The 26,356-nt window shown below is 42.7% G+C and overlaps 1 protein-coding gene across 1 annotated transcript; it reads right to left on the bottom strand.

Annotated features, from left to right (window-relative positions):
• Window positions 1-447: 447 nt before the first annotated feature.
• crocc (ciliary rootlet coiled-coil, rootletin) lies at window positions 448-25,729 on the bottom strand (the record flags this gene model as incomplete). Its single annotated transcript, XM_083891985.1, has 36 exons — window positions 448-534; window positions 855-1,028; window positions 1,247-1,378; window positions 1,471-1,671; window positions 1,877-2,026; window positions 2,099-2,323; window positions 3,507-3,722; window positions 3,996-4,159; window positions 4,515-4,635; window positions 4,739-4,911; window positions 5,914-6,337; window positions 6,414-6,581; window positions 6,661-7,059; window positions 8,301-8,444; window positions 8,542-8,676; window positions 8,757-8,936; window positions 9,032-9,201; window positions 9,292-9,419; window positions 11,069-11,262; window positions 13,433-13,663; window positions 14,549-14,695; window positions 14,786-14,930; window positions 15,238-15,420; window positions 15,524-15,723; window positions 18,836-19,033; window positions 19,111-19,197; window positions 19,949-20,039; window positions 20,208-20,435; window positions 21,221-21,327; window positions 21,867-22,032; window positions 22,138-22,229; window positions 22,317-22,400; window positions 23,122-23,313; window positions 23,884-24,029; window positions 24,129-24,255; window positions 25,673-25,729. The coding sequence occupies 36 exons, from the start codon at window positions 25,727-25,729 to the stop codon at window positions 448-450; spliced, it is 6,066 nt and encodes a 2,021-aa protein (XP_083748111.1).
• Window positions 25,730-26,356: the final 627 nt, after the last annotated feature.

The following is a 26,356-nucleotide window of genomic DNA, read 5'->3' as shown; positions in this document are numbered from 1 at the left end:
TATGTACACCGAACAAAACTAGTACTAACTATTAAAAATAATGACGTGCTGCCACTTTCTCTGTTAAAAACATTATAGAATACCTAAAATAGACTTCCTTCATTTGTTTCATGGGACTCGTACACAGATAAGGCTTCTCCCTTCTGTCCTTATTAATACAATTGTGAGCGTATTAAAGCGCTAAAACTGTGTGAAACCGTCAGTTTCCTTCCTCCACTGCATCTGTGTGGAATAGTTTAAATGTTCTTCGCTGTGCTAAATGTAACATAAACACACTAGTGTTAATTTCCATCACAGAAAAATAAAACAAATACTTTTTTTTTTTTTTTTTTTAAACAGTAAGAAGATGAACACTTAGGAATGTTTGTGTGGGTAAATATTGCTCTCAGATATTCTCGATGAGTGGTTATTCTCCCTGGATTCTCCCTGGTTATTTAAGCTGCGTCTTCAGATTCCTGCCGACATGATGGACGAAGGTAAAGAAGGCTGACGCCGCTTTATCTCCTGCTGCAGCTGCTCCTTCAGGGTGGAAACCTGCAGGAGAGACGATGGGTGAACAAACCTGTGCTCTGTAACTGCTGTATGTTCATCTATTCACAACATGACCAGTGTTTCATTTAGTTTGTTAGAGATCTTTGATGATCTTAGGAAAACTGGGTCTACAGACACTAACTAACTCGCAAGCTAACTAGATAGATAGTCTAAACGTTCTCAAGAGTTTGTCATTCACATATGATGAATCAAAGGTTCCAGAGAACATCAAGACCAATCTAAGCTTTCTAAACATGTCGTCCCTCTGGATTATCACTGGAACATCAGCAGCTGAACCCTTGATGGGACGTTTGTTTGCGTACCTGCTCCTCCAGGCCTTTGACTCTGTGTCGGTGAGCTCGCTCTCTGGTGCCCAGAGTTCGCTCCATGTCCCTGATGTCCGTCCTCAGCCTCTCCATCTCCCGCTGAGCTTCATCACGCTGCTTCCCGAAGCTCTCGCAGAGGCTGTGCGACTGCTCTGTTTCAGTCAGCTGAGTCTGCGGAAGAGGAAGAAGAGACCAAAAAATGTGACCACAAAAGAAAAGTGGAAGAAGTTCTGGCAGAGAGTTCATTACTACGTTCTTTTTTACGTTCAAAAAAGCTAACTGCTTTGACGGAACCTTTTGTTGTGGTGATGTCAAAGATAATGAGTGGTGCAGAAATTAAGAACAGAAAAACTCATGTATGTATATCTGTGTTAATCTCTGCTTCTCACCTGCAGCATTAGTATCTGTTGCTGCGCCTCCTGCAGCTCCTGCTCAGCTGTGTTCAGTGAGCGATCCAAGCGGCTCCTCTCTGCAGACAGTCGCATGCTGCCTTCTTCAGTCTTCAGCTTCTGACGTTCAACCTATTAACACAATTTTATAACAAATATAAACATTTCTTGGCATTAGTGAGTTTGGAAACAGACATCTTTCTGAGACTGACAATGCTGCTGACCTTGTCCAGTGTGCTCCTTAGTGCATTCTTGTCCTTCTCCAGCCTCACCGCCTGTCGCTCGGCGTCTTTCTTCTCCATCTCGAGCATGGCGACCGCTCGCTGCAGCCCGCGCAGCCTCTCCTCTAGAGCGGCTCGCTCTGTGTGAGCCGACTGGACGCCGTGCTGAGCCTCGACCAGAGCGGCCGAGCGCTGACGCAAAGCCTGAGGAACACAAAACACAGACATCAGGATTAGGACTTTTGAAGATAAACAAAAACACAATCTCTCCAAATTCAAATTCATCAAATGAATCTCCCATGACTCCTCCTTTGGTCAAGACATTTTTGAGAAGGGTAGCGAGGCCTTTCTAGCAAAACACAAACTGAAAACCTCAACAGAGTTTGAGAAAGAATCTTAGCATATCCACCTCTTTCGTGTTGTTGAGCTCAGCCTCCAGCTCCTCTAGTCTCTGCTCGCTCTGGTTCAGTTCACTCTGCAGAGTCTGGACTTTCTCAGTGAGGGCGGAGATGTTCGTCCTCGCCTCAGAAGAAGACGCCCGCACATCATCCATGCGTTCCTTTGTGACGCAGAGGAATTATCATCAACACTTTTAATCCACTTTCTGTCCCCCCCCTTCAGTTCCACTCACTTGTAGATGAGTCCTGTCCTGCTCAGTCACACTCAGCGTCTTCTGCAGAGCGACCAGACGAGTGTGCGTGCTGCTGTGAGCTGCCGCCACTTCCTGAAGGCTCTGGTTGAGTGAAACACTTTTCTCTCGGAGCAAAGATTCGCTGTCCTGAGCTTTGAGCAGAGCCTGGCTCAGCCTCTCCACCTCCCTCTGCAGCACAGACACACGGGCTTCTCCCTCTGCCACCTGTGGTTCATAAGCAATTAAGTGATTATCAGAAAGATTATTATAATCTGCGCATACTATACGTAGAAAGTTCTGAGGCCATCGGTCAATGTATGGCGAGGTTATAGGGAAATTCCTTTTTTTCAGCGAATGGTTGAAATTTGCCAAACTTCCAATCGTTGCCATGGCCACACCCCTTTTCAATCCGCAAAACATACGTACGATAAACGCGCTGAGGCTAGTTTGTTCATTGGTGAAAGCTCTCAAATGGCTAGGATGGACGCCAAATTCAAAATGGCCGACTTCCTGTCGTGTTGAGGCCGTGGTCCTTGTGCTGTGACAAGTTCCCGCCAAAATTTGGTGCAACTTAGTTTTGGCTTGCTCCATCCACATTTCAGAAAATGCCATTCATGTACACTTCCTCATTTCGGCAAACCATAATAACACTTTTTGTGGGATTCTATCTCCTGCTCATACATCTCAAATTTGACTAGATGGATAGATGCAAGCTAACTAGCAATATAGATAGATAACTAGCAAGATAACTAGCAAGATAGATAGATAAATTGCAAGCTAACTACCAAGATAGCTAGATAGATGGATCACAAGCTAACTACCAAGATAGATAGATAGATGGATCGCAAGCTAACTACCAAGATAGATAGATAGATAGATCGCAAGCTAACTAGCAAGCTAACTAGCAAGATAGATAGATAGATAGATAGATAGATAGATAGATAGATAGATAGATAGATAGATAGATAGATAGATAGATAGATAGATAGATAGATAGATAGATAGATAGATAGATAGATAGATAGCTCGCAAGCTAACTAGCAAGATAGACCGCTAAATAGCAATCGATTGATAATGAATGGATGGATGGATGGCTAGATAGACAGACAGACAGAGAGACAGACAGAGAGACAGACAGACAGAGAGACAGACAGATAGACAGATAGATAGATAGATAGATAGATAGATAGATAGATAGATAGATAGATAGATAGATAGATAGATAGATAGATAGATAGATAGATAGATAGATAGATAGATAGATAGATAGATAGATAGATAGATAGATAGATAGATAGATAGATAGATAGAGTTCAAATGTTTTTGTCTTGATGCAGACCATTTCAATCACTTTCAGTATCATCAACAGTTGTGTGGCTGTAGCCTGATGATGATCATCCTGTTGCACCTGTTTGAGCAGCGACTCATGTCGGTCCTGTGAGGCCTGGCTCTCAGCCTCTCTGTCTCCCAGGCTCAGTCTGAGTCTCTGCAGCTCCCCCTCCAGACTGCGTCTCCCCAGTTCCAGCCTGGTGGCCCGAGCTTCGGCCGCTTCCAGCGCCTCGCGCAGACGCTTCCTCTCCGCGTCCAGACGCACCTCAGCCGCACGCTGCTTGTTGAGCTGATCCTGCAGTGAATCGAGGGGAGGACAGATCATATTTTAAAGGCTATATTTCTTTATGTATCAGCAGTTGTATTCCCCCAAGAGCTCCCTCCTGTGATAGAGAAGGTGAACTGTTGTGTAAGGTCCTGGCATTAGCTGCTGACATATGGAGAAGTGACGAGGCACCGCAAGAGGTGTAACCCTGTGTGTGTGGCATCTGTTGTTATTATTACATTCCCCCTGTCAGGTTCTACCATATGGAGATCATGACAAATCACTGTGCGTGTGTGTGTGTACCTGTGTGTGTTTCTTATCCATCTCAGCAGTCTGCAGTGTTCGCTCTAACTCCTTCACTCTGTCGCTGAGCGCTCTCCTCTCTTTGTCTCCTCTCCTCACCATCTCCTCCTGCTGCTGGAGCAGAATCTGAGTTGTGGTCAGACGCTCGTCCAGACCACGCCGCCCTGTGATCACACACACACACAACAACACACACACAAACAACACACAATGTTAATTATCAAGGTTTTGAAGTTGTGATTTTCTTTTTCCTTTTAAGGGTAACTGAAATGGCGAATGAGCATCTAGTCTGGACAAGAGGGGCGGTCTAGAGGGTGGACTATAGGAACCTAAAAATGATCACACAATAATGATATTCATGATGGTATTTCACAGAATTTCAAAGTAAAAGTGCTTGTTTTGATATGGAACAATGTCTACTTCAGAATAATAACATCAAAAAACAGATAAATTAATCTGATACTAGGTAAATAATAATGTGCACAAATGTAATTGTGCCTGTCTGTCTGTGTTTTTTACCGTCTTGATATTCCTGTATGGCATTTTGCAGCTGACTAAGACGACTCTGAGCCGAGTTTCTCTCCCGCGTCAGCTCTTCCACCTCCCGCTGCATGGCCAGCAGCTGGCATCGAGCGTCATCCTTCAAAAACCGAAGAAAACATAATTTAAATCGTAAATAGATTCAGGTGTGATGTTTTTTTTTCGTTGTTTTTAATGCCTGTGTGTTGTGTGGCTTCTTTTACCCGCTCCTTCTGTGCGTCTCGCAGATCCTTGATGAAGTCTCTCAGTCCACTCCGCAGCGTCTCCGGGTCCAGCTCGGGCTGAGGCAGAGGAGTTTCTCCTCGTTCAGGAGAAGCAGCTCCTGATCCTAAAGTGTTGTCAGGGGTGCTTCCTCGAAAACCTTTGACACAAACATCTGCAATGACTGACACAGCAGAAACATCAGGTTTCTCCAAGTTGTGAACAGTATGCTGCTAAACTACTCTCACCGTTAGAAATACACTCTATTGTTAATGTGGTAAACGACTATTCTAGCTGCAAACATCTGGTTTTTAATGGAATATGTACATATCCGTATAGAGGCCCATTTGCAGTGTTCTAATGGTACATTGTGTTTGCTAATCGTTTTAGAAGGCTGGCTCTTTGACGAAAGGGCAAAATTATTATTTTATGAATAATAATCATAATTTCTAATCTCGTCAATGTCTTGACTATATTTTCTATTAATTTTGCAACTCTTTTGATGAATAAAAGTGTGACTTTGTGTGAAAATTGTATAGGTTAGCTTGTTAGCTATCTATCTAGCTTGTGAACGGGGTCGTACCTATGTTCCCCGGGTCCTATGTTCCCTGTTTTTCCCAAAAAAGGTCCACTTTGTATGTGACAGGGGAACATAGGACCCTTTTTTTGACAAAGTGTAGGGTTAGGATTAGGGTTAGAGAAAGGGTCCTATGTTCCCCGGTCACATACAAAGCGGGGAACATAGGACCCGGGGAACATAGGACCCGGGGAACATAGGATCCGGGGAACATAGGTACGGTCCCCTTGAGAACTACCCACCTATCTATCTTGCGAGCCACCATCTATCTATTTTGCTAGTTACCTATCTATCTATCTATCTATCTATCTATCTATCTATCTATCTATCTATCTATCTATCTATCTATCTATCTATCTATCTATCTATCTATCTATCTATGTGTATGTCTACTTTAAACTACGCTCATCATTAGATGTCAGTCATTTATACAGACTAGACCTTTCATTTAATAAAATATCAACTCAGCTTAGCTCAGCTCATCAGTGAGCTCCGCTGAAGCCTGATAACGACCCATTTATTGAATCAGCTGTGTTGGAGCAGGGAAACTAAATCCAAAACATGCAGGACCATACGTAGACTTGTGTGTTTCATTCTTACCTTTAGGAGGCGACAGTGAGGAGCGCAGAGGTGAGATGCTGTGGTGGCGTGACATGTTGCCGGGGGACGTGGAGCTCCCGCCGGGGCTTCTCCCTCGTCCTCCTCTGCCGGCCGCTCCGATCCCCAGCGTACGCGTCAGCGCCGACTGGAGGCTGCTGAGGCGAAACTCCAGCTCCCTCCGGCCGACCTCTGCGCGGGACAGCTCGGCCTCGGTGGCGGCCAGACGACCCTGAGCCTCGCTCAGCTGCAGACCGCACTGAGCGGCCGAGTCCTGGGCGGCCTGAGCGCGCACCGTCAGGTTCTTGGCTTCGTCCTGGAGCTTCTTCTCGCAGCCGCGCGCCTCCTGCAGCTGAGACGTCAGCTCCCGCTCGCAGCTGCGCCAACTGGACTCAGACTCCAGCAGACGCTTCTGAATCAGGGAAAGCTACGACGACAAAGAAAACATTAAAGATGAGGAGTTTGTGATTGTGATTGAAGCTCATAAATCTCCTCATCCTCACCTCTTTCTTCAGTGAGACTCTCGCTCCTTCAGCTTCAGTGAACTTCTGCCTGAGGACAAAAGTGTCTTTCCCCCTCTCTTCTTCTCTGTGCTCCTCCAGAGAGAGACGAGCTTGCAGCTCTGCCACCTCCCTGGCTTTCTGCTCCTTCTCACCCTCCAGAACCTTCAGCTGTGGTCAAGAAGAAACAGTAGAAATGAATAATTCATAGTGAATAAATGTCAAATCTAAGTTTTAGGTTACAGCAGACCTGTCTGCGGAGCTCCTGCAGCTCTCTCCGAGCTTCGAGCCGCGACCTCTCAACCTCTCTCAGGCAGCTCCGGAGCTCCGTCACCTCCTTCTGAGCGGATGAGAAGTTCTCCTCCACCACGGCCAGCCTCTGCTCCTTCTCCTCGCACTGTCGCTTCACGCCGATTCTCTCCGTTTCCACGTTGCGCAGAGTTTCCCGCAGCAGAGCGTTCGACTGGCTCAAAGTGTCTCGCTCTTTGCCGACGTCCAGCAGGTTGCGCCGCAGCTCGGCGCTCTCTCTCCTCTGGTTCTCCGTGACGTCCTGGGTTTGGCTGAGGCGACGCTCGGCGTCCAGCAGTTCTCGTCTCAGCTGGTCCCTGCTCTCCTCGCTCGCCGTGAGAGAAGCTCGGCACTGCTCCAGCTGGAGAGGGTGGAACTCAGGTTTATTTGTTACGTACAGCTCTAGCTCCAACAAACCTGATTCAGATGAATGGCTCGTTATCGGGCTTCTGCAGAGCTTGATGACGAGCTGACCATTTGAAGCAGGTGTGTCAGAGCAGGGCAACAATTAAAACATGCAGAGCAGTGGTCCCTGAGGACCACTTAAGCAGGCATATATTTTATAATTGGCTAAAATGTGTTTATTGGTGCAGATTGGTGCAACTTTTCTGTTTAGGTTCATTAACCATGAGGTAAAGAACATTTTTCTAGTGCAGTTACTTAAGATTTAGCTTATGTTACATACACTACCGTTCAAAAGTTTGGGCTCACTAAGAAATGTCCTTATTTTTGAAGGAAAAGCACTTTTTTTTTCAATGAATATAACATGAATCAGAAATACACTCTATACATTGTTAATGTGGCAAACAACTATTCTAGCTGCAAACGTCTGGTTTTTAATGGAATATGTACATAGGTGTATAGAGGCCCATTTCCAGTGTTCTAATGGTACATTGTGTTTGCTAATCACGTTAGAAGGCTATTGGATGATTAGAAAACCCTTGAAAACCCTTGTGCAATGATGTTAGCACAGCTGAAAACAGTTTTGCTGGTTCTTTGACGAAAGCAAAGTTTGAATTTTGAATAAAAAAATAATTATTTCTAATCTTGTCAATGTCTGGACTTTATTTTCTATTAATTTTGCAACTCTTTTGATGAATAAAAGGGTGAGTTTTAATGACAAAATACACAATAAAAACAAAAATGTATAGGGGTATCTATCAATCTTGCTAGTTAGCTTGTGAGCTACCTATCTATCTATCTATCCTGCTAGATAGCTTGCAAGCTATCTATCTATCTATCTAGCTTGTTAGCTTGCGAGCTATCTATCTATCATGCTAGTTAGCTTGCAAGCTATATATCTATCTACACAGCACAGCTGAAAACAGTTTTGCTGGTTCCTTGACGAAAGGACAAAATATGTGGAATAAAAGTCATTATTTCTAATATTGTCAATGTTTTGACTATATTTTCTATTCATTTTGCAACTCTTTTGATAAATAAAAATGTGACTTTTAATGGAAAACACAACAAAAATTATATAGGTGAGCCCAAACCTTTCAACGGTAGTGTATTTATTTATGCATATTTATCCAGTCCACTGGGAAAAATACATTCCTAGTATGTTATTGTTAGTATGTGTTTAGTACTGTGATCATCTACCTCTTTGAGAGCGACATCAGCTCGTGACTGAAGGTCAGCAAAACTCTCCCGCAGACCGTGGAGCTCACGCTGCCTTTCCAACGTCGCATCGTCCAACTGAGATCGAAGCTCCAGCAGCTCAGAGCTCAGAGCGCTCACTCTCGCCTAGAGGAAAAATTAAACAGAAACAGAACTGATGCAAATTCAACAACAACAACAACAACAAAAGATCAATTCAAATTCAGACAGGAAGTGCAGTCACCTGCTCCTGCTCTTTGTAATGTGCTGCTTCTCTGGACGTCCTCTCCGTCTCCAGGGCTGCAGCTGACAGTTCCGCCTGTAAACTGGACACTCTGTCAGACAAGACTGTTTTCTCTGCCTCCCTCAGAAAAAGAGCCTGGGGTGAGGAAAAAAAAAAAAGTCAGATTAAGACACACATTGTCCTCGATTATAAAGATCAGGGTTCACAGATCAGACCTGTTGTTTCTCAGTCTCCGCCTGCAGCAGACTCTGATCCCTGTCATGCTGGAGGCTCCTCAGCTGGTCCTGCAGCTCCTCCCTTTCTCTCTGTGCTCTGTGGAGATGATCCTCCGTCTCCTGCCTAAGCTTTGTCACAGCGACCTCATGCTCCATCAACAGTTTGTGCCGGATGACTTCCTGTTAAAAAAAAAAACCGGAGCAGCCACAAGCTCAAAACACTGATCACAACAGCCTGGTTCCAGAAGTAGAATCATCACGCTGAACCTCCTGACCTTCTCTGAGACCAGTCTCTGCACTTCCTCCTGGTGTTCAGAGATGGCCTTGCGTAGAGCCTGCTGAGCCTCCAGCTGTGCAGTGTTTAGAGAGTGAGTCAGAGCTTGTTTCTCCCTCTCGGCCTGAGCCAACGCGCTCTCCCCATCGGACTGAAGACGCCTCTGTTCAGCTGCAAAATAAAAGGAAACAAAGTCGTCAAACTGCTGTGCAACCAGGTTTCTCCTCTTAAACACATCTCCTCATCATCGTCATCACTCACCAGCAGCTGTTTCACAGCGGACTCTCAGGCTCTGGTTCTCCGTCTCCAGCTGCTCTCTGCGAGACTCGGCCTGAACAAGCTGCTGCTGCACCTCAAACAGACTGGTCTCCAGGGACTCACGCTCAGACCTCAGGGGTTAAAAATACTTTTACATTAAGACTAGGGTTGCCACCCATCCCGTAAAATACGGAATCGTCCTTTATTTGGCAATTAAATGACGCGGTTTGTTCCGTATTTCCTTATATATTTAATCCACATGATAAAGATGAAAATAAAACACAGGGAATAATAAGGCCAGCAAACTTGTCGTGGCGGGATCTGCGCAGGATCCCGGCCGCCCCGGCTCCGGTCCTCTGTGCGCGTGCTGCTGTCACGGTTGCCTAGCAACAGACGCCACACATCGGTGCTGCTCACAGTTAACTAAAGACAGATTAATCGGTTATTCCCTTAATTACAACTAAACTAAAGCTCTTCTACAAAAAGATTGAGACCACGGAGTGAAAACAATGAAAAGTGCGCTGTTAAGAGATGTTAACACTATGATCTACTCGGATCCCCTGCACGTCATCGCGACTGTACTCGATCCTCGTCATAAAGATTATTATTGGATGTAAAGATAAAACTGCGTGTAGAGAAATAATCCAGTCTGTGCTGAAACGGAAAGATCGCTTGGAGGAAAGCAGCTACGCACAACGCAGCAGAGAAAGATAGAGAAACCACCGTGCAGGTGCGGTGCGCAGAAAAAAAGGCCCGTCTGCACCAGATGAGGGGGCGCACTCTATAATATAATATACTATAATTGTAATGCCTTGACTTTATTGAGGTAAGCACACACAGTCCCTGCCATAACAAAATTAGAAGAAAAAAAACAATGGTACAGAATTAGCACAATAACTTAGATAGATAGATACCTCGCAAGCTAACTAGCAAGATAGATAGTTAGGTTGCAAGCTAACTCGCAAGATAGATAACTCGCAAGCTAACTAGCAAGATGGATAGATAGATACCTCGCAAGCTAACTAGCAAGATAGATAGTTAGGTTGCAAGCTAACTCGCAAGATAGATAACTCGCAAGCTAACTAGCAAGATGGATAGATAGGTAGCTCGCAAGCTAACTAGCAAGATAGATAGCTAGGTTGCAAGCTAACTAGCAAGATGGATAGATAGGTAGCTCGCAAGCTAACGAGCAAGATAGATAGATAGATAGGTTGCAAGCTAACTAGCAAGATAGATAGACAGATAGACACACCTATATATGTTTTGGTTTTCCATTAAAAGTCACACTTTTATTAATCTAAAGAATTGCAAAATGAATAGAAAATATAGTCAAGACATTGACAAGATTAGAAATAATGATTATTATTCCAAATAATAATTTTTGTGTTTTCCATTAAAAGTCATGAACAGGAATAGAAGATATAGTCAAGACATTGACAAGATTATAAGATAGACAGATAGATAGATCGCAAGCTAACTAGCAAGATAGATGGATAGCTTGCAAGCTAACTAGCAAGTTGGATAGGTAGCTCGCAAGCTAACTATCAAGTTAGATGGATAGATAGCTTGCTAGCTAACTAGAAACACCTATTTACATATTCCATTAAAAACCAGACGTTTGCAGCTAGAATAGTCGTTTACCACATTAACAATGTATAGAGTGTATTTCTGATTCATTTCATGTTATATTCATTGAAAAAAAGTGCCTTTCCTTAAAAAATAAGGACATTTCTAAGTGAGCCCAAACTTTTCAATGGCGCTGCAGACAAAGAACACCCACCTGAAAGCAGCCAGTTCCTCTGAGAGGACGGCATTCTCCCTCTCAGACACCGTCAGCTGCACCACTAAGCCGGCTTTGTCCCGGGCCAGTTCTGCCCGACCGCGGCCGACCTCCTCCAGGGCCACCTCGTTCCTCTGACCCTCTCCTCTGGCAAGGCTCAACTCTGAGCCCAGAGAGGTCACCTCTCCACAAAGCTGTCAGGAGGTAGAAGGTGAAGTGGGTGAAGAAACATGGAGTAACATCTCAGCAATATTTGAGACCTTTTTCCAGCAAGAGGTTAACTTTTGCACGTTATTAAAGCTTTGAATTATTATCATAATTGATTATAACTTGATAATTGATCCGTACCATCCCACCTTTCTGTTGGGTTACCTAACGGGAGGTGCTGGACCCAATGTAGTCCATTGATTAACTGACTGTGAACCTCAAAACAACAACGGAAATTATTTTGTGGGTTCTCTCCAGGTTCTCCTGCTTCCTCCCCCAGTCCAAAAACATACAGATTTGGGATTAGGCAAATTGGACACTCTAAATCAGAGGACTAAAAACTCACGGCCCCCCAGTCAATGTCCAGCAGCCCATACCCTTATTTTGAAATGATTAAATTCAACATTTAATTATATATAAGCTTGTCTAGTGTTTTAATTATAATTGTCAACATATATGTTGATTTAATGTTTTAATTATGTTTTATTTGTGTCTGTTTTTGTTAATTGCAGATTATTTTCATAAATTGTTGTTGTTCACTTTTACTTTGAAATTATGATGCAATTAAATATTTGTAATTTCATCATAATGGATTATAAAGATATAATTTGAATTTCTAATCACTAAACCATTATTTTTCCTCAAAATTGTTGGATTTTTCACTTGACCCCGCCCCCTCCTGACCAGACTAGAAGTTCACTGGCCCCCAGGTCATTTTGCGTTTGAGGGCCCTGCTCTAAATTCACCATAAGTGTGAGAACAGATAGTTATTTGTCTCTTTGTGTCTCTGTGATGGACTGGCGAACAGTCCAGGTTGTACCCCGGCTTTCGCCCTATGTCAGCTGGGATTGGCACCAGCGACCCCCACAGCTAGGGTTGCCACCCGTCCCGTAAAATACGGAATCGTCCTTTATTTGGCAATTAAATGTTGCATCCCGTATTGAACCAATACGGGATGCGGTTTGTTCCGTATTTCCCTAAATATCCAATCCACATGTCTGTCACACACACACATCAACACTAAAGATAAAGATGAAAATAAAACACAGGGAATAATAAGGCCAGCAAATTTGTCGTGGCCGGATCTATACGCAGTATCCCAGCCGCCCTGGCTCCGGTCCTCTGTGCGTGTGCTGCTGTCACTGTTGCCTAGCAACAGACGCCACACATCGGTGCTGCTCACAGTTAACTAAAGACATCAGCTCATCTGATTAATCGGTTATTCCCTGAATTACAACTAAACTAAAGCTCTTCTACAAAAAGATTGAGACCACGGAGTGAAAACAATGAAAAGTGCGATGTTAAGAGTTGTAAACACTAAGATGTACTCTGATCCCCTGCACGTCATCGCGACTGTACTCGATCCTCGTCATAAAAATTATTATTGGATGTAAAGATAAAACTGCGTGTAGAGAAATAATCCAGTCTGTACTGATATGGAAAGATCGCTTGGAGGAAAAGCGCAGAGCGCAGCAGCGACGCACAACGCAGCAGAGAGAGAGAAGCCATAGTGCAGGTGCGGTGCGCAGAAAACTCTACGCACTCTATAATATAATATACTATAATTGTAATGCCTTGACTTTAGTGAGGTAAGCACACACAGTCCCTGCCATAACAACATTAGAAGAAAAAAAAACAATGGTACAGAATTAGCACAATAACTTATTTCGGTTTTCCGGTTTCGGCCAACTGTTTCCTGATTTTTGGTACATCCCTAGTTATATTGCTCTTGCCAATAAAGACATTTCTTGTTCATGTGTTCCCCCAGCTGCTTCCCAAAGTAGATGTTTTCTGTAATACAGAGTTCTGTAATGTTTTGAGTTACTTGGCCTCACTTCATGAGTCATCATAATGGTCCTTCAAAAAGCCTCAGAATGCCCCATTTTTACCTCAAATTTTCAAATGCTCCAAACCAACCCGCCTTCACTCGGTCGCTCCGCTCCCTCGTCATGTACTCACCATAGTGAAATTTTACTAGAAAAACCCCCGACACCCTTACAACACACGTGCCTAGATGTCCTAGATTAGTCGGCTCTGTGGTGGTCATGGCCCCGAGGAGCCGCGGTGGGGCGTCCCTTATTTTTTATTTCTGGAAGGTGGCAACCCTACCCACAGCCCTCATGTGCAGGATAAATCAGATGATAATCTTTAATCTACCTGTGTGACTTTATCCTGCAGCTTAAACCTCTCGGCCCTGAGAGTCTGCAGCTCCGCGTCCACCCCGACGCGGCTCAGCTCGACATCCTGCAGCATCTGTTGCAGAGCGACGCGTGACGAGTCCAGCTCCAGACGCTCCTGCTCCAGACGCACCAGCTCGTCTCTGAGGGTCAACTTTTCCTGCTCTGACTCACGTTTCTGAGACAGAAGCAGGGATTTCTCTTCCTCCAGCTGAGAGTGACAGTGAAAGAGAGAGAGGGCTGAGACTTTCATATCTGAATATACACTACCGTTCAAAAGTTTGGGGTCACCTATACAATTTTTTTGTGTTTTCCATTAAAAGTCTAACTTTTATTCATCAAAAGATAGATAGATAGATAGATAGATAGATAGATAGATAGATAGATAGATAGATAGATAGATAGATAGATAGATAGATAGATAGATAGATAGATAGATAGATAGATAGATCGATCACAAGCTAATTAGCAAGATAGATAGATAGGTTGCAAGCTAACTAGCAATATAGATAGATGATAGATAGATTGATAAATAGATAGATAGATAGGTTGCAAGCTAACTAGCAAGACAGATAGATACACCTATACATTTTTTTGTGTTTTCCATTAAAAGTCACACTTTTATTCATAAAATGAGTTGCAAAATGAATAGAAAATATAGTCAAGACATTGACAAGTTTAGAAATAATGATTATTATTCCAAGTAATAATTTTGCCCTTTTGTCCAAGAACCAGCGAAACTGTTTTCAGCTGTGCTAACACAAGGGTTTTCTAATCATCCAATAGCCTTCTAACGCAATTAGCAAACACTGCACCATTAGAACACTAGAAATGGGCCTCTATACACCTATGTACATATTCCATTAAAAACCAGACGTCTGCAGCTCAAATAGTCGTTTACCACGTTAACAATGAGTGTATTTCTGATTTAATGTTATAGTCATTGAAAAAAGTACTTTTCCTTCAAAAATAAGGACATTTCTAAGTGAGCCCAAACTTTTGATCGGTAGTGTACATTTTCTCAAACAGCTACAACTGGGGGAAAACTTGACGTCATACAGCAAACTGAATAAGTAAAATTATGAATTTCTCTTGCCTGGAGGATGAAGGTGTTGAGGTTCATCTTGTCGATGACCAGGCCTTCGTTCATGCTGCCCATTTTGGCCAGAGAGTCCCTGAGCCCTGCAGCCTCAGACTGCAGCTTGTTGAAGAGCAGCGAGAGCTCTGCGTTACTGCTCTCCGCCTGGAGGGGGACAGCGATGGTCGGTCGCAAAGACAATGTACAGAAATCCCTAAACATTAAATGTGGGGGTGTTTGTGACTTTTCTCTTACTTTGGCGAGCGCCTCGGTCAGCTGCGATTTCTCTCGCTCCAGGAGCTGCCTCTCGACCTCCCCCTGCTGGTGAGTCTCCTTCACTGCAGTCAGCTCTCCGCGCTGAGCGGACGCTCGACTCTCGCTCTGGTCCCACTGCTTCTGTCTGTGTCAGGACATTATTTTAAAACCTTTAGGATCCGTTTCGTGTAAAAACTTGACATTTTTGAGTTCTGCATGTTTTAGATTTAGTTTCCCACGCCTGATTAAAATTAATGGGTGGTTGTCAGGCCTTCGTACATTGGCTTTCAGCAGATCTTCCTGACCATTTTAATCAGGTGTGTTTGAGCAGGGAAACATCTAAAACATGCAGGACAGTGAGAAACCCTGCTGTGTGTTTGCACTTACCCTCGATGTAGGGGACTTAGAGGCAACATCATATTCACTTAATCACTATCGATGATCTGACTTACATCCTCTGAGTCTCCGCCTTTGCTCGGTCTCTCTCCTGAACGGCGACCTCCTTCTCCTCCCTCTCGTGTTCGCGATCTCGCTGCGTGGACGCCACCGCCCGCTGCAGCTTCTCACAGTCCATCTGCAGGAGGTGGTTGCTGCTCTGCGCAGCCTGAACGTTCTTCTCCAGGCTGGCCTTCTCACTGCAAGGTTCACGACGTATGTAGGAGAAGACATTGTGGAGTTGTAGTTACAGTTCCTACAGGATTCAAGGATCAGAGGTGGATTGTTAAAAGGCGATGAAACCTGGCCAGTGTGTCTCTCTCCTGCTTCAGACGCTCCTTCTCCCTCTGCGTGGTCTCCCTCTCTCTCTGAGCAGCGTCCCTCTCTCTCTGCAGAGCTTGGTTTTGTTGCTCTGCAGCTCTTCGATTGCCGTCTGCCTCTGAAAGCTGCTTTCGCAGTTGTTGTAACGAAGACTGGACAGAGATCAGACGCCCTCGAACGTCCTGCAAAAAAACAGTGTGAAAGTGGAGGAAATGCAGATTGTACATTTTTATATCTATCTATAAAGCAAGTTGCGTCTGTGTGTCTGTCTGTCTGTGACAGGCATATCTCGCTGACCATTAGTCAGATTGCCCAAAGACTTTGGATATGGGTTGAGCATGACTGGATGGTGTACATCCTTGATTTACAAATTTTTGTGAGGAATTTTAATTTTCACTGATTTATCATGCTACACCAGGCAGGCAGCGGCTCATCAGCAAAAAAAAATTATATCTCGGAATGACTTGACATTTTCCATCATAATAGTCTGCATCCCCCTGAACAAGAATCTGTTGGAATTATTTGCAAACCTCTTACGGAATAATTTTTAATGAATTTTTGAATTTCAGGAAATGATCCATTTGCCCTGATGCATTTTGACAGTGAGCTGACTTTCTTCTCAAAAACAAAAAGTATCTCGGAATGACTTGAAATTTACCATCATAATAGTCGGCATGGCCCTGAACAAGGATCCATCGAAAATATTTGCAAACCTCTTAAGGAATACTTTTAATGAATTTTTGAAATTTAGGAAATTATCCATTTGCCCTGATGCACTTTGACAGTGAGCTGACTTTCTTCTCAAAAACAAAAAGTATCTCGGAATGACTTGAAATTTACCATCATAATAGTCTGCATGGCCGTGAACAAGGATCCGTCGAAAATATTTGCAAACCTATTAAGGAATAATTTTAATGAATTTTGGAATTTCAGGAAATGATCCATTTGCCCTGATGCACTTTGACTGTGAGCTGACTTTCTTCTCAAATACAAAAAGTATCTCGGAATGACTTGAAATTTACCATCATAATAGTCGGCATTGCCCTGAACAAGGATCCGTCAAAAATATTTGCAAACCTCTTAAGGAATAATTGTAATGAATTTTTGAAATTTAGGTAATGATCCATTTGCCCTGATGCACTTTGACAGTGAGCTGACTTTCTTCTCAAAATCAAAAAGTATCTCGGAATGACTTGAAATTTACCATCATAATAGTCGGCATGGCCCTGAACAAGGATCCGTCGAAAATATTTGCAAACCTCTTAACCTCTTCTTCCCTGACCCTCCTTTTGGAGACCCTGCTTGAAAATGACATGCCCAAACTAAATAGAGTAAACCTATGCATTTACAAGCTCTATGTGGATTATCTTGGTATCAAAATAAAGATAACACTTGTGAGATTCCACCAGAGGTGAAAGTTTCACTGTAGATGTCACTGTGTCAGAGTAAATGTACATGGAACACAGCATAACTGAAGGATTTTCTTCTCTCGCCTAAAAAATTATTAAATTTTAAAGCAAATATCACCTTTAAAATATGCAGTAGAAGCTTAAAAACACATGGAGGTCATGTAACAACATGTGGACATGAGCTGTGCAAAGTCTGATGCTGCTGAAATAAAGCCGAGTGAAATTACAGCGGTTTTAGTAAAGAGATGTCTGGGCGTTCTCACTTTTGGCTCAGCTTGGCACCATCTGTGCCATTTGAGATTTCTTAGGTACCAAATTATTAAAAACCAATTGAATTTTATTTATATGTCACTACAGGTCTAAAAAAAACTATTTTGAAAAAAAGAAGGATAATAACTCGCCTAAAATCGATGCTCCCTGTGCGGTGCGTAATAATAACTCTGTGGCTCTGAAGTGTCTTCAGTTACGCAGCGCCATAGCACTGGCTTACCTTGGTCAATTTGGGTGATTGACAGCTCGTTTTAAACGTCTAAACCGGTAGAATCAGACCCCGGTCTCCAAATGCGTGTGAATCACTTCATTAGCGAGTCAAAAGGACATAAATGCATACGAGGCATTTGGGTGGACATTCGCCCTTCTCTAATCAGAACGATCTAATGTTGCTCTGTAATGATCAATCAGACCGGGATTTGTCCCCAAAGCATGCTGGAAAGTGTAGTTCTTCATTAGAAGGGGTTTTGTTGCGGTGGAAATAATTTGTTTTGATAAACAGCAAAGGTAAGACAATATTTCTGGTTGTAGTTCTTGAAAGTCAGTTGTTGTTTTGCTCTTATTTTGGGGCTGGATCCGTGAATCTTGGTCGTAAAGTGATAAAAATTGTACCGCTGGAATCTGTAGATTCTCCACTGTCCAGCCGACACGTGTTTTTTTTGTTTACATAATCACGCTGGCGCTCTGGTGCCGCTTTTCAATGTGTGCGCTGTGACGGTTTTTTTCCGCTCCCCCCGTTTGATCAATCGGTGTTTTAACTGGGTTTCGTGAACACAAGAATGATTTATATGAGCTTCTAGCTGAGTTTCTGACCTTTCTGTGGGTATGCAGCATGTCTGTGTTTGTTGAAGTTAGATATGGTTTTATGACGCTTTTGTCGCTGCCTCTGACGCTGCCTCTGACGCTGCCTCTGACGCTGCCTCTGACGCTGCCTCTGACGCTGCCCCCGATCCCGGGGGCAACCGTGAAGAAGAGGTTAAGGAATAATTGTAATTAATTTTTGAAATTTAGGAAATGATCCATTTGCCCTGATGCATTTTGACAGTGAGCCGACTTTCTTCTCAAAAACAAAAAGTATCTCGGAATGACTTGAAATTTACCATCATAATAGTCGGCATGGCCCTGAACAAGGATCCATCGAAAATATTTGCAAACATATTAAGAAATATTTTTAATGAATTTTTGAATATATGGAAATGATCCATTTGCCCTGATGCACTTTGACAGTGAGATGACTTTCTTCAAAAAAACATTTGGCACATTTGCGTTGTGCCTCATGAGGTTGCACAGTGTTTGCATTATTTAAGCTTTTATGTTCCTTATCATGCATTACCATAACTGAAAAATCTTCTTCAGCTTCCATTATAGGAATACATACTTCCTACGGGCACTGCACTACTGTAAATAAGCTAATTAGCTGAGTTCCATGAAAATAATCACAAAAATGTATAACTAAACTCTTCCCCTGCCCAAAATGTCCAACCTACACAGACACATTTTTACATAAAAGCGTTGCTATGCTTGTTGTCTAACACTGTGTGTTGTTTTCATTTTCATATGATTTGCAGTTTTTTCTCTTAAAATGACCTTCTGTAGCATCGTTAAGCTAACTCACCTGCAGCTGCAGTGTCTTGTTTTTGACTGCAGAGTGCAGAGCTGAGAGCGCCGCCTCTGGCAGAGCACGAGAGGGCGAGGACGACCTCAGAGGAGAGGAGGAGGAGGACGAGGAGGAGCCGTGCATCAAGGACAGCAGCAGAGACGAAGAGTTGTCCTGGTCGGCTTCTGACGACGACTCTCCGTCTGACAACACCGTCTGTGGGAGGAAAATGAAGAATGAAGCGATCCACATTCATAACAGTGTGTGTGTAATAAGTGTTGGTTTATTTTTACCTGAGCAATGTCTCGCAGCGTGTCCAACAACGTCTCAGTGTGGGCTCTCATCGTCTGCATCTCAGTCTCATCGTTACCGCTCTGCTCCTGCAGGGGAAACCAGAATCATGAAGCACAACAGTCACATTAAGGCAGGGTTTCTCACTCCTGTTCCTGGGGAGCCACTGTCCTCCATGTTTTAGATGTTTCCCTGCTCAAACACCTAAAACATGGAGGACAGGGGCTCCCCAGGACCAGGAGTGAGAAACCCTGCATTTAAGGCGTGGGATTAAAAGCATCTGAGCGAGTTTCACAGCCAATATGACAGGGGTCTCAAACTGGCAACCCCCCACTTAATATCATGTTATAATGAAAACCCATGACTTCACCGTCTTTTAAACACAGTTTGTAGCTGAGGCACAGCTGCACAGCTGTCACAGAGACTCAGGAATAATGTTCATATAACAAACTGAACTCACCAACAACAACAGTACAGCCAGAATTTTTGCATTAAAAAAAATCTTTTGCAGACTGCAAATCATGTTTATGTTTTAAAATCATGTTTTGGCATGTGGCGCCACCTACCGCTGTCTACCAATCATTGCAGTCAGTAGAGTCTCAGCTGCCGAACAACCATGGGTTGCCAGTTGCATCAGAAAACGAAACCTTAAAGACCTCGGTATTTTGAATTTGAATGTAGTAACTGTTTTTTGGCCACATTCTTACATATGGCACCTTTAAGTATAGTTGTTTTTTTCCCCACTTTTTGTTCTCTAGGCCAGCCCCCTCTTGACCACAATAGATGCGCATTGGCCCTCAGGTCATTTGAGTTTGAGAGCCCTGCTTTATGACCTCTCACCTCAAGTCGTCTCATCAGTGTAGCAGTTTCTCTCTCTTGCTCTTCCATTTGGCCCTTCAGTCTCTCGCCCTCTCGCACTGAATCTGATAACCTGAGGATAAAAAAAACAACAACCAGCAAAGAAGAAATCATTGCAGTTTCAACAGTGATTTACAAACAAACTCTTTTAGACCATGAAAGCAAATCACCAGCCATTCTCTACGGAGACAATAAAGACAATGAGTGGCACTTTTGACACTTTCTGAGCTTTAGGACTGACCTGGCGTTGAGCTCGATCCTGTCCGTGTCGGTCGCCGCCTGAAGTTTCATCATCTCCGTCACTCGCTCTCTCAGCTGCTGCTCCAGCTGAACCCTCAGCGTTTTCTCTCGCTCCAGAACCAGCGCCGTTCCGCCGTCGCGGCTGTGCAGCACCGTGGACAGACTCGCGCAGGACACCTGAGCGGAGTGGGATGCTCGAGACAGCTCGTTACGCATGTCTGACAAGTCTCTGAGATTAAAAACAAACGGAGGAGAGGGAAAACATAGACGTGTAAATGAGAAGCCTTTTTTAAAAATGCAAACACTGTGAACACTACCGTTCAAAAGTTTGGGCTCACTTAGAAATGTCCTTATTTTTTTTAAGGAAAAACACTTTTTTTTCACTGAATATAACATTAAATAAATGAATCAGAAATACACTCTATACATTGTTAATGTGGTAAACCACTATTCTAGCTGCAAACGTCTGGTTTTTAATGGAATATGTACATAGGTGTATAGAGGCCCATTTCCAGTGTTCTAATGGTACATTGTGTTTGCTAATGGCGTTGGAAGGCTATTGGATGATTAGAAAACCCTTGAAAACCCTTGTGCAATGATGTTAGCACAGCTGAAAACAGTTTTGCTGGTTCTTTGACGAAAGCGGAAAATGATTATTTGGAATAAAAATCATTATTTCTAATCTTGTCAATGTCTTGACTATATTTTCTATTAATTTTGCAACTCTTTTGATGAATCAAAGTGTGAGTCTTAATGGAAAACACAAAAAAAATGCAAAGGTGTATCCATCTATCTTGCTAGTTAGCTTGTGAGCTACCTATCTATCTAGCTTGCTAGTTAGCTTGCGAGCCATCTATCTTCTAATCTTGTCAATGTCTTCATTATATTTTCTATTCATTTTGCAACTCTTTTGATGAATAAAAGTGTGACTTTTAATGGAAAACACACACAAAATTGTACAGGTGAGCCCAAACTTTTGTAAGGTAGTGTAGTTTACATATTGTCGATCTCAACCTCTCAGTGGCGCTCTTCAATTCACAGACGTGCCTCCTGAACCCGACCACCTGTCGCCAGAGCATTAGCAAACGACTGTGCTCGCTGCTGAAGTAACTGTGGAAAGACTGAGAGAAAGAATACAGATTAAACAGCATATAAATTTAATCTTAAAATCACTTATTACTATTACTAATTGAAAGCTTCTAATGCTTTAAATTAACGTAAGAAACTCAGGAGGGTAGAGATATATGTGTTGTGTATCTGTCTAATGAGGATAATGTTGCTCAGCCTCACTGCACTGCAGGAGGCTTGGAGCTGTGTGGCGCAGAAACAGCAGCAGCTGTGAGCGCAAATGTCGTCAAAAATCAACTGCGCAACACTATTTAACACCCAGGTTTATTCTTGGCAGGATAATCCACTTCTAAAGGTTGTCGTGGGCGCTTTTGTACATTTTCAGCCATCGTCCAATTATACGCAGCTTCCTCAATTTACTAGCTCTATGTAGATGTTTATGGCCTCCACTATTCATGACGTAAAATGTGTGTGTGTGCATGGTGGGATACTGAGAAACAGAGAGTCACGTGGAGCTGACAACATTCATTTATTTTATTTTAAAGTCAGACACTGCAGCTTTTCATAAAACATGTAAACATCCTGGTCTCACCTCTTCCTCTCTCCTCCAGTCAGACTCCTTCTGATCCAGCTCCTCTCTGGCTTTAGTCCAGTCAGCGGTGAGCCTGCGGATGTCCTGGCTGAGAGCCTCGTTGGCCAGACCTGCCTGCTCCAACTGCTCCCTGAGCATCGCGTTCACTGCAGACAAACTGCTGCTCCTGAAAGAAAACAACACAAGAGAGACCCACATAAATAATATGAATTGGGGTCTACATCGTGGGTTTGGGAGAAACTGAAATATATTGTTTTTAATGCTTTGTTACCTCTGTTGTTCTTCCTCCAGACGGATCAAAGCATCTTCCAGGTTGCTGCTCGACTCGTCTTGATGGCGACCGTTCGGTGTGTCACTGTGACTCTAAAAGAGGAAAGTGTGTGTGTCATTAAAAGTGTGATAAGTCAAAGACGGTGTGGATAGAAATGGAAATCACAAAAACACTCTTACACCCAGCCTGTGTCTCTCCAGTTCAGAGGACCTCTCCTGCAGCATCTGCTCCACATCACCACACTTCTTTTTGTACTGAAGCACCTGAAGAAACAGCAGCACAAAGACACAGTATGTATATATGAATGTGTGTGTGTATATGTGTATGTATATATATGTATACATATATACACATACATATATATATATATATATATATAAATATACATATATATAAATATACATATATATACGTATATGCACATATACGTATATATACGTAGACACATATATATATACGTATACACATATACATATATACGTATACACATATACATATATACGTATACACATATACATATATACGTATACACATATACGTATATACGTATACATACATATATATATACGTATATATACATATATATATATATACACATACATATATATATATATACATGTACATACATATATATATACATATATACATGTACATACATATATATATACATATATATGTACATACATACATATATATGTACATACATACATATATATATGTACATACAAATATATATATATATGTACATACATATATATATATATATATATATACATATATATATATACGTACATACATATATATATATATATATGTATGTACATATATATATATACATATATACATATACATATATATACATATGTATATATATATATATATATATATACATACATATATATACATACATACACACATATACATACATACACGCACACACATATATATAGACTACATCCTACTAAAAGTACACCAAAATCCCACCTTGGCCTGCAGCTTCTGCACCAGCTGCGCCTGCCTCTGCTGCCCCTCCTGGTATGCGGTGAGTTTACGCTTGTATGCAGCTTGTTCCTCTTCCAGCCGCCGCCGTAAATCCACGTTCTGCTGAGCCAGGCTTCGAGATTCCGGCGAATTGCGGTCCCCGTCTATGGCGTCGAAACGCAGCGACTGCTCCAGCTGTGTGGGTTTAAATAGAACTGAGAGGGTGAGGGCGACGTTAACAAAAATTAAATTTTTAACCTTGGTCTGACAGAGAGAGAGGGTTTATATGGTTGTTATAATTCAATGTAAGAGGCCCTGACAGGGGTAAAAATGATGTGAAACTGCAGCGACTCAGAGGACGTTAGAGATTTTCATTCAGGTGTGTTCACATCTGTGCTATCAGCATGTGATGGGATCACTCCAACTCTACTGATTCAGAGTGGTCTTTAAGCTTTGGACCTGCTAATGTTCAACCCAGAATGAAATGTGTCACCCACACACACACCGCTGCACCTCCTTCCTCTCCACTGAAGCCCCCTGTTTACAGTTACCCAGGGCGACGGACGCCATGGCAACATCCTACTTCAACTCATTCCAGCCCTCGTCACCTGGGAGACCAGCAGATCTCAGGAAGACAAAGAAATGCCAAGAAAACTGGGGCAAAAATGGAGCGGCTACTATCTGTGTTTACAACATGTGACACCTCCAAGGTCTTACACAAAGAGTTCTTAACGTTGTCATCACTGTTCTCTGTCATTGTCTTACCCTCTCACTGATGGCGCCGTACTTGATGGCGAGCTCGTCGCGATCCGCTCGGCTGTGAGCCAGCATGTCCTCCAGCCTCGCCAGCTCGCCCTGCAGCACGCGGTTCTCCTCCTGCAGGGACATGACCGAGGACATGGCCGCCGGCGCTACGAGCAAACAAAAACAGGTGTATGAAGGCGAAGGGAGTTTCTCCTTTTTTTAAATGATGTGATGGAGATTGAGAGGAGGATTCAAGGGCCACCCACAGCTCTCACTGAGGTTCTTTGTGACGATCTCTCGCACTCGTGCTGGCAGACATGTGGGGGGGGCGTCGGGTGAAGGGCCCCGGACCGTTAGCCTCTTCTCCTCAGACAGAACGCTCTCCTCCAGCCTCTGTGGAGACAACACACACACGTTTAGAGTGTAACTGAAAAGTGAACTTAAGCAGTGACGCAGGTCCAAAACACTGTCCTGGGAAATACACAATTTTATTTGGCATTATACTGAAATAAACAACAACAATAACTCAGAATGAGTAGGTTGTGGTGCAATTCTTTGATGGGATAATCATGAATGGGGGTAATTATACATTTTTCACACTTTCCTACACACGTTACCTCACATGTTTTTGTAATATTACAACATTTAGGGCAGGGCTTCTCGAAGTTTTGATACCTGAGGGCCAATTTAGGAACCCAACATTGGACTGAGGGCCACCAAGGGGAAAAAAAGGGAAAACAGAGAGAAATCCTGTTAATAATTTTTTAAATTTTAATAAATAGTAATAATTGTAATGACCAGATTGCAGTTCTACAGTTTACACTTATTGGTCTGTATCCAGTAATGTCCAATAAACATTTAACAAGTTTAGTAGCTCCTGGATTAGAACTATCAACTGTAATTCATTGCGGGCCGCCAGAAATGTTTCTGCGGGCCACCATTGGCTCGCGGGCCGCACTTTGAGAACCAATGATTTAGGGTGTCGTAAGTGATGTTCGTCTTTCAGAAAATGTCTGTATTAATCGATGAATCTATTATTAATCAATTACTAAATTAATCGTCAGCTGTTTTTGAAGCTTTTTTCACGATTAAAGCAAGATTTCTGATTGTTTTTAGCTTCTTAAATGTGAATATTTTCTTCGTTTCTTTGCTCCACATAACAAAGACATCATTCAAACGGAATCATCTCTGAACATCGTCATTTCCAACACATCACATCAATATTTTTTTTTTAGCATTTTGTGACATTTTATGGGCCAAACGATTCATTGTGAAAATAATCGACATAATCTATTATGAAAACAATAGTTAGTTGCAGCTCTAGTCTGTAATTGTAGTTTTCAATCATAAAAACTAGTTTCTCTGGTTATTTCCTGGTTTCTTTGCTCCGTTTTAACGACGTAATCAATTGTTTTCCAGGTTTGGTAAACACCGATCCACATTTTTTCCACATTTTACGGGCCAAATAAGTACTCCATATCATTGTTAACTCTTATTGTAAAACATTACTATAACTCACCTTAGGCAAAAGTTGCTATGAACAAAAACACAATTTAAACAAACTTCATTTCCATTTGCAATTTGAAAAAAAAAAGAAGAGTAAAAGTATAGATAAATGATAATAATCGCAGAGGACTTTGGTGACGTGACGCTTTCATTTCATCTCATGTGTAATAAATGAAAAGCAAACACACACACACACAGACACAGAGGTAAGCACAATAATGTTTCACTCAGTGCACATTAATAAGCCATGGGACATGATGATGATGATGATGATGATGATGATGATGGAGGAGGAGGACCTCACCTGAATCACCGACTCCAGTTTGTTGGAGTCCGGTCCAGAGTTTTCTGCAGCGCTCATGGCGGTGGCAGGATTAAGGATTAACCCGTAATAAAGTCTTCATAGGTTTAACGACAACTGAGGTTGAAAAATAAAAAAAATCACTGAAGTTTTCAAATCGTTTCAACCTCTGCTTTTTGTCGTTTTTGTTTCAAAGTTTGCAGTTCACAGAGGAGCCGCAGTGACTGATCCTCCTCCTGTCGCCTCCTCCAGCACACACACAGGCACAGATTGAGGACAGCGGGATTAGTAGGTTTAAAGACGCTCCTCCTCCTCCTCCTTCACTACACTCTCACTCACTCACTGCTCCTCTCTCTCTCTCCATAAAGAATGTACCAAGCATGTTTTATTGGAATTCTCAATAAAATATTTCTTTCTTTCTTTTAGTTTACAAATACAAGTAAGTGTATTTAAGGTGTATTAAGTGGTGGTCTCTGCTTTAGAACAACCACTTCCACTTGTAGGAAGTTAGTATGGCGCAACAGTATTGTTGCCATGGCAGCCGTCAACCACACCCCTCCCCCCTTATTAGTTTGATTATAAGTTAGTTAAATGCAAATGTATTTAAAATTAAAAGTAGAAAATTCTGCTTCTTGGTGCCAATGTTGCCAGGTGCAGGACTTGAGCTGGTAATGGAGTAACATTTGG

Source organism: Microchirus variegatus (genome assembly GCF_963457635.1).
Source record: "Microchirus variegatus genome assembly, chromosome: 7".
NCBI lineage: Eukaryota > Metazoa > Chordata > Actinopteri > Pleuronectiformes > Soleidae > Microchirus > Microchirus variegatus.
Note: the sequence above shows the minus strand (reverse complement) of the source record. Positions and strands in the feature narration are given on the sequence as shown.